Genomic DNA, 8,489 nt, shown 5'->3' on the forward strand with positions numbered 1-8,489 from the left:
TCCCCAGTGCCATAATCGCTGATATTCCTAACATTTGCTATGAAATATCTAAAAAATGTTCTGCTTATTTTATGTTATAATATACAGTTTAAGCTGACCACTGTCCCTGGGAACTTTTAATAAGTAATTCATGACTTCATGCTGCCTCCAAGTATAAACACCATGAACCACAAAGGCTGTGTTTTTTTGCCACTGGCTTTTATGTAGGATAATTATCTAGTTTCCACACACAGTAATGAAGAAAAACAAAAACAAAACCCTCCAAAGCTTTTTGTTACGAGAACTGCAGCACAGACTAATCTCCTGGGATCTCCGTAGCAACTACTGGACACATTAAATAGAAAAACATTTCTGTCCTACCATCACAAACATAAACATGTGCTTACTAAAGTGTGGCGAGCTTTTCTGCTTTATATAATCATCAACATGGGGCACGGTGGAGGATCTGTAATGCTTTGGGTGAACCAGGTGGATTCTGGGTAGAAACTGACTGAACATTCGGTCATTCTAAAGGATAATAATTATATGATAATTATGAAACAAGAACTGGCATCGTAGCTGTCTATAACTTGTTTGTTTTGTGAAAGGGAAAGATAAACTATTATTTCTCCATAGTAAATGCACTCAGATCACATTCTCAACATAAGATTATGGCACTGAAATAAAAGTTGCATTTATTTTAAGGCTTCTTCCACAGCTCCAATCCATCCATCCATTTTCTTGACACCCTTGTCCCTCAGTGGGGTCGGGAGGGTTGCTGGTGCCCATCTCCAGCTAACGTTCCAGGCGAGGGGCGGGGTCACCCTGGACAGGTCACCAGTCTGTCACAGCACCAATAAGTTCTGTATTTAGTTTTTTCACAAATCTAAAACCCAATTCCATATAAAATCATTAAATGGGGGGATGTCAGGGTCTGTTTCATCTTTTATTTGAACACCAGATTCCTTCATCGCGCCGTAATGTGGGCCGCCTGGTCTTCAAGAGGTAAATGAGTTAAGCAGATGGAAAGCGAGTCCCAACACCGAGTTGAACACAAACTCACTTTATTATTAATCTAAGGAGCCTCTGATTGCGGGGACTTATTATTATTTTTTTAAAGCCAAGTCAACAGAAGATTGCTGCTGGTGAGGTTGACGATGATGCAGTGGTAATTGACAAACTCTGGCTGCAGGAGACTCCGCTCTGACCACACATCAAAAATACTAATTTGAACTCAACCTATAGCAGGAGGAGAAGAAGAAGAAGAAGAAGAAAAAGCCCTGGGGATCTTGGAAATACACCCCACTTCACCAGTGGCAGAAACATGAAGGCTGCGTGGGATGGAGTCACATGTCACACGTTAAATTTCCTCCAAATTAACCAGACGCTGATTACTTGAACTCACAGAGAGGGTTGGGCTGGTGTGTGGGTGTGTGTGCGTGCACATGGGTGTGCAGTGGGTTTTTGGGGGGTAAGTGGTTCACCTCTGGCTGCTTTTCCAGATGAGGCACAGATCAACTCGTTCCTCCTCTGCAGCCTCTGCTTTGATATTTTTCTCTATCTGCCGCAGGTTGGAAAATGCTCCTGTATGCTTGTGGCTCATTCTTAAAATTACAGCTATCAGCGTGATTCATCCGTCCATTATCGCCTCAGCAAATGGACGCGTGTCCTTTTAGATACTAATCACCGTCAGTGTCTCTGACTTTATGGAATGGAGAGGGAAAAAAAAAAACTTTATATCTTTCTTCCTGTTTAAATCAAAACTGCAGAGACACTGAATTTACACTGAATAAAATAAGTTTCATTAGAAATCTATAAAATGAATGAGAAAATACTGTAAGGATATATTTTTTTGTTGTTCTGGCCACTTGGATTATTTGATTACGTCTGGTTCTGGAAAGGGTGCGTTGGAAACCGACTCCGTCCCGGTAGAAGGAAACGCTTCACACGTATGTCTTAAATCAGAAACTACGAGCGGCTGGATTGAACTTCGGAGCTTTTTTTTTTTGTGGGCGTTTCTCAATTGAAAGGTGGTTCACCTCGCTGACGACCTTTCCCCAAAACGCATCGGTACCTCTCGTAACACAAACGCTCGATCTGTCCTTGACTTCGTCGTGTCTTGTGTGGACCATTTGGTTTAGCAAAGGTGTTCCTTTAGTAACAGTCTCCTCCTCTCGGCGGGTATGTCGGCACACCCGATCGTCAGCGTTCATGCAGTAAAGGTCTGTCGGGACTCGGACTGCGCCAGAAACCCTTTTCCCTACCCGAGTCTCGTCAGCTCAGAGTCTTTGCTGCAGCTGAGAGCGCCGGCCTCCCGGGGGGACTGGACCTTTCCGATTTCTTCAAGGGCGCTGGCCAGAGAGTCCAGGTCCCCGGGGTCCTGGTGCTGCGCTTCCCACAGGCTCAGAATCACCGACGACGGGCTCTCCTGGCATGCAAAGTAGCCCAGGTTCCTATGGGTCGGAAAAATGGATGCATTTTAAAAAATAAATCAAGGAAATTATGTGATTATAACAAGAAAGAGATTAACAGTCAAATAAATGAGGTGATATGTGGGATTTTTTACTATAAATTGACAGAAATCATGTTTTTTTTCTTGTAGGTGCATCTGAAGGATATGTTAGTGAATATTTATTGTATGTATGAACTGATTTGAGTTAAAATAGAAGTTTCACAAAAAAATTATATAATTAATCACAAGCAGCCAAGAGGCCGACGGTAATCTGGTCATCCGGTAATTCGTAGTCAGGATTAGAAAATCTGTTGAAGCTCGTGGTTGTAATGCGACAAAAACGTGAAAACTTTCAAAAGGCTTAAAGATTTTAGCAAAACGCTGTTTTTGTGCCTTATTTTAGAATTCTCAGTTACAAACATAAAAAGACAATCAGAAATGATTGATGAATCAAATCGACTGATGCAGGTGTGATGCATTCACATCTCAGTGTTCAGTTTGACACCAATTTACTGTGACGACAGTCAAACGCAGACGACTAATTGCTCAAAGTTCAACGTTTTACATCTAAAACCAAATGTAAGGAAACCTTGGCAACACTAACACTTTGACGGGATGTGCATAAGACTGACATGACGCTGTCATAAATACAACATAACATTTGTTATGAACATGAAGGAGTCTTTATGAATGATTACGACTGTTGTCATGAAGTGCCATTGGGTAAATAATGACACCTTTAATGCAAAGTTGCTTTAAAAGTTGCATTGAAAGTGAATTAAAAGTGACAACTTTGCATTAAAGTGTCGTTTTTTTTACTGAAAAATGCAAAGGTGACACTTTTAATTGACTTTTAATGAAACTTTTAAAGCAACTTTGCGTTAAAGGTGTCATTATTTACCGAATGACACTTCAAGATCTCAGTCGTCAACATTAATAGACTCCTTCATGTTCATATAACAGATGTTATGTCGTGTTCATGTCAGTCTTATGCACAGCCCTTCAAATAAAGGTCAACAAAATGTCTACACGTTTCCGTCTCTCGTTTAGTTTCACATCTAATTGATTGGCTTTATAAGAACTTATATCTGAGATGATTTGTAGAGTGCTGATCCTCCTTATCTTTAAATTTTGTTCCCCACAGAGGATTTGTCCGTACTGGAGACATTTTTACTGACGATGTGGTTCGCCTTTTTTGACAAGGTGGTGGCCTTTCAGTTTCAGTTTTATATATTTCTTGTCTCATCTCCATATCGCTTTGTAATATATGCATCACAAGCCAGTCAAAACTCTAAAACGGAACAAGTCTCAGAGGTATTGTGGAATCCATTTTATTTAAAGGAATGCAGAGTGTGCAGCTGCTTGACGTTTTCTCTTCATATTAACACGATAGTTTCATCTAACACATGATTGCTGCACGTCAACAAGTGTTTTCCCTCTGAAATATAAGTAATAAATCAGCCTTTATGCTGCAGCACCTTCAAACAGTATTCACACACTTTGACACACATACACACTTTTACAAATAAAAGGTTTTGGATGTATTTCGTTGGGGTTTTATGGGACAAAATAACACTTAACTGCACAACAGTGACATGGAAGGAAAATAGCACAAGTTTCAAAGTTTTATAGAAATTTAATTTTGTCTATGTTAGTACTTTATGAAACTTATAAACATGAAAAGTTCAGATTTAAGATAAGCACATAACATGTTTTAAAATGTGAAGGACCTTTTTATTAGTTTCTGTTCCCTCATCCAGCAGAAGCTACTTAAACAGACTCACATTTGTTCTTTACCTTCATTACTCTTACAAAATCTCTCCAACAGAGGGCACCGTTTCATCGCAGTGACATTTCATCCTGCTGCCTGTCTCCTATTTTGCTCTCTTTTCCACTTCCTCATCTCCTTATATCATTATATTCCCACACGCTCACAGAAATAATTACAGAAATCAGCTTAAGTAGGTAGAGACATTCTTATGACATGCTTCTCGGCGTGTTTGACTATGTCGTACAAAAAAAAAGCAAACAAACTCTGAAATCCGTTCCCATTTCTCAGCTACAGATGTTTGTTTTCAGACCCGTTTAGGCAAAGCTCCCCTAATTGTGCAGTTGGCGCATAGTTTCCCCAGTTAACTTTTTGTTTTTTTCCCCCTCGTCTCGCGTTCCTCTAGCCGAAGAGAAACAAAGGCAGTCGCGAGCCAACTGCAAAGATCTGAGAGCGGTCATGGCAATAAGCACTTGATTATTGACTTCTCCTCTGAAGCACAAGCAGAGATCAGCGCATCTCCAAATAAATAAAATCCTCCCACGCCCACACAAACACTGACCTGACACGAGCTCCTGAGTGTTCAGCAGGGGCGGGGGAAGACAGAGCAGGCGTATCTGCTGCTGCTGCTGCTGCTAATGAGAAGCACTAACACGAACACGTTTTATCGCCAGAGTGCTGGGCTGTCAGCAGTCAGAGACCTTTCCTCAGATTTCTGCGAGGCACCACATCCGCTTAGCAGCTACTGTATGTTAAACTGTGCTAAAGTCGACCTCAGCGCCCTGCTACCTGCCCCCGCCCCCCTGCCTTTTCACCTTCTACGTGCATGTTTTAGATCTATAATGAAATCTGCAGAGTGGTGCGCAAGTGAAGGCTGGTAGGCGATGAAAGATTAAGTCTGACACTGGCTTAATTCCTGCCTAAACACGCGATTCAGAAGGAGAGCTGTGTTTGCACTGATGAAGGAGGCATAAGTTACGCTGCGCTTCAAAACAGAAGCTTCATTGGAAGACGAGCCAGTGGAGTCGGCGTGGAACGTGAAGGCTTTCGTTCAGACCTGTCTATGTGAAGCTTCTGAGCCAGCAGCTGCCAGTCCTTCCCGTTGGCGTTGGCCGTGTCAAAGGTGGCGCTGATCCGCTGCCGGATGGACGGGGGGATTTTGAAGGCCTTTGACCCTGTCTGAGAGGTGATGGTGCAGTCGGACTGCGTGAAAAAGGGAACCGCTCCTTTGTCGTTCTGGAAGCGGCAGAGGAGGAAAGAGAGAAGACGGAGGACAAAGAGTCACCGAGACAATGCAGAAAAGCTCATTCAGCGAGCTCTTGAATCAGATCAATCACATCACAATCGATGTATACCGTTTGGTATTTACCCTGTTACAGGTCTGAATGTTCAATTGAATGCTAAGATTATCAACCAAATTTTGATGTCAGACTAAAATCTTCGTTCACACAGCTGGCGATTGCGACTCAAATCCGCTTTCTTTGCCTATTCTTTTGCATACACGCATCTTTCCCACTCCGTTCTGAACATCCCAATTCCAATGTTTTCGTTTCCCCCAAAATTCAATCTGTGCCACTTCCATATATGGTATTAATTTGGCCACTTATCCAACATTTTCCAAAGCATCTGCAGTCTCAACAGTTAAGTCTCATTTTATTTGGCTTTTATCTCACCGATGTGAGACGCGTCATTATTTTGCACAAGAAGAAACCAGACGCGGTAAATGTGGATGTAAACAATGGCTGAAAATTATGATTATGAACTTATGAGAAACGTCTGTGTCACTGAAGCGCATCAGATCACAATCCCACTGCTCTTTGCTCTGACTGCATCCAAACTTCCCTGCAGAAGCTGCAGTCGGCGCTCCACAAAAGACCATTGCTATTTGTGCTTTCTTTTTATTAGCTTCCTTCGGGTTGTCCTGATTTTGTAACAGTTCTGTCAGTTTTCATTGCTGAACAAACTTTAAAATTTCATCCTTTGTTATTTCCGTAACCTGCAGTGTGATGTTTTCTGCGCATGAGGGTTGCTTTGTGGTCGTCAACCACTTCACACATAAGTTTGATCTACATAGTAGCAAGAATGGCCAGGCAAAAAAAAAATAAAAAAATATTTCAGAAATAAAATCTGAATTGAGCATCAAACCCTGCTGTGTGAATGTAGCCAAAGATAATTTTAGCATTCAAAAGATGCTAATCTGGGTTTATGTAAATTTGTTGCCCCACTTGATAAATCCTGAATTATCTGTGATCAACCACATATTTCTAAGTCAGTTAGTTAGTTATTACTGGGAGAAGGCAGTGGAGCTCGACTTTTCCACAGATTATCTGTTTTATTCTATCCTGTCATGACAGAGTGAGAGTTTTAACAAATATGTAAAAAAACATATAATTAAACATGTATTTCTATTAAAGCTACTTCAGTTATACTGCAGCTTTAAATACAACTGAGGATCTGTGCTATCACCTGAAACAGGCTGTTCATGCTAAACAACGTTCTGCAGTGTGTTTGTGTGTTCAGTGGGTGATTACTTTCTCCCACTGAACCACGCTGGCTTAGAAAACTGCATTTACTCTCCACACCTCTGCTTGATATTAAAATTAGCTTGATGAACTGAAACATGTAAGCGACAAAAACAATTTAAAAAATCAATCAGTAAGTCTTTCAGATGCGTGTTCGCAGCGCTGCATGAGTGCGGCTCACCTCCACGACAGACGTGTAGATCTGGAGTATCTGCTCCTCTCCTGTGACCTGCCGCACGCTGATCTTGCAGGACAGCTGAGACGAGGAGAGGCTGTAGCGCTCCAGAGAGAAGGCACACTGCAGGGGACACCGGTTACTGGCCCACACCTGAGAAAAGGAGAACTCCTGCGGAGCCGAGAGAGACGGAGGGCGGGACGGGATGAAGGGATTAGGAAGACTTGTTGAATTTGACATGGGTCGGCTGATTGTTTCTGAATCTCACTCTGCCCATCTGCTGCTCTGCATGCTTAATTACGAGTGAGCGAGTGGCCTTGTTAGCCGATCGATGACGTTAACGAATCAAGAAGCTTCGCCGGGAGTTATAAAGTATCTTGTAACGAGAGAAAATGCAATAATTTGAGAAATGTCAGGTGTTATGTGGAGGATGTGCTGCTAAATCTAAAAAAACAAAGATGTTGCTAGCATAATGCTAGAACCAGTAATAAGCATTTGATTTATACTCAGTCTATCTATAAGTCAGGATCCACCAATTAACGTTCCGAATCAGTGAGTGTTCCCCTTATTACTGTAAATGTGTTCTGTTTACAAAAGCAACAACCAACAGTGTGTACCTTGAAGAACTTTTTTTTTTAATCAAATGAAACTGAAAATTGGGATAATATGGTAGATTCAACATTGCTACCTCTATCAGTGACCCTACAGCCCTTTGTTCCTTTCTTTTATATTAGATTCTTCTTAGCATTAACATGGAATTGGTCATAACTGAAAATAAACAAGTCAGACCTAAAGGAGAAACATAATTCAGTATTTTTCAGAAACAAATGTAAGTGAAGAGCACGCTTTGTCACTATTCCACTTTTCCCCTCTTGTTCTGAATGTACATACGTGGACGTTAAGGTAAGAACCTATTTGCTTGTTGCCATTTTCCGACTTGTGAAGATAAACACGCATGATGACTCGAGTGGCTTGTTCTGTCATGTTTCTCAGTCTGAGGATGGGTTCAGAAATATCCATCTCTCTGCGCCATGTAATATTTATGCTGCAGGAACACAGGATGCTCAGGGATTCCCAATAAAACTTTTCCAAACACACTGATCGATTATAAAAAGTACAAACACAAGCAAATCTTTATCTGAATGATTGTAGTACCTGCAACTTTGTAGAAAACAAGTTATTATATTCCTACTAAACAAATTGCAGGTTCCATTTAACAAAAAAATAAAATAAATAAATTACAGTGTAAGATTACGGCAACTGCAATAATACATTAATTTAGTTCACCGCGGTGCTGGGGGTAAGTGCTAAGCGTGATCTTTTACTTTATACAGTGGTGTTCTTACGTGGAAATACATTTTAATAGAATAAAACACATTTATCATCTTAAAAAGGCAGCATTTTATTTCTTTCTTGGAGGCTACTACATCCCACTACTGTTTATGCAGGAAAAAGCTTACCAATTTGTAAAAATAAGGAGTAATACTGATCGTTGAACTGTTTGCAGAACGTTTGTTATAGATGATACCACTTGGTTAAAAGAAAGAAAAAATGTTAAGCAAAGTCCACGATATCAGAACTAGTTCATTTTGA

At 40.9% G+C, this 8,489-nt stretch overlaps 1 protein-coding gene across 1 annotated transcript in view; it reads right to left on the minus strand.

Annotated features, from left to right (window-relative positions):
- Window positions 1-1,586: 1,586 nt before the first annotated feature.
- Window positions 1,587-8,489, minus strand: part of LOC103473501 (netrin receptor UNC5D-like) — a 231,486-nt gene continuing 224,583 nt past the window's right edge. Inside the window, exons 14-16 of the mRNA XM_017307716.1 lie at window positions 6,903-7,159; window positions 5,257-5,435; window positions 1,587-2,432 (exon numbers count right to left, since the gene is read on the minus strand). Coding sequence (XP_017163205.1) covers window positions 2,240-2,432; window positions 5,257-5,435; window positions 6,903-7,159 — 629 coding nt within the window. The 3' untranslated portion in view covers window positions 1,587-2,239. The remainder of the gene's footprint in view (window positions 2,433-5,256; window positions 5,436-6,902; window positions 7,160-8,489) is intronic.

Source organism: Poecilia reticulata, linkage group LG12 (assembly GCF_000633615.1).
Source record: "Poecilia reticulata strain Guanapo linkage group LG12, Guppy_female_1.0+MT, whole genome shotgun sequence".
In the NCBI taxonomy this organism is placed as follows: Eukaryota; Metazoa; Chordata; class Actinopteri; order Cyprinodontiformes; family Poeciliidae; genus Poecilia; species Poecilia reticulata.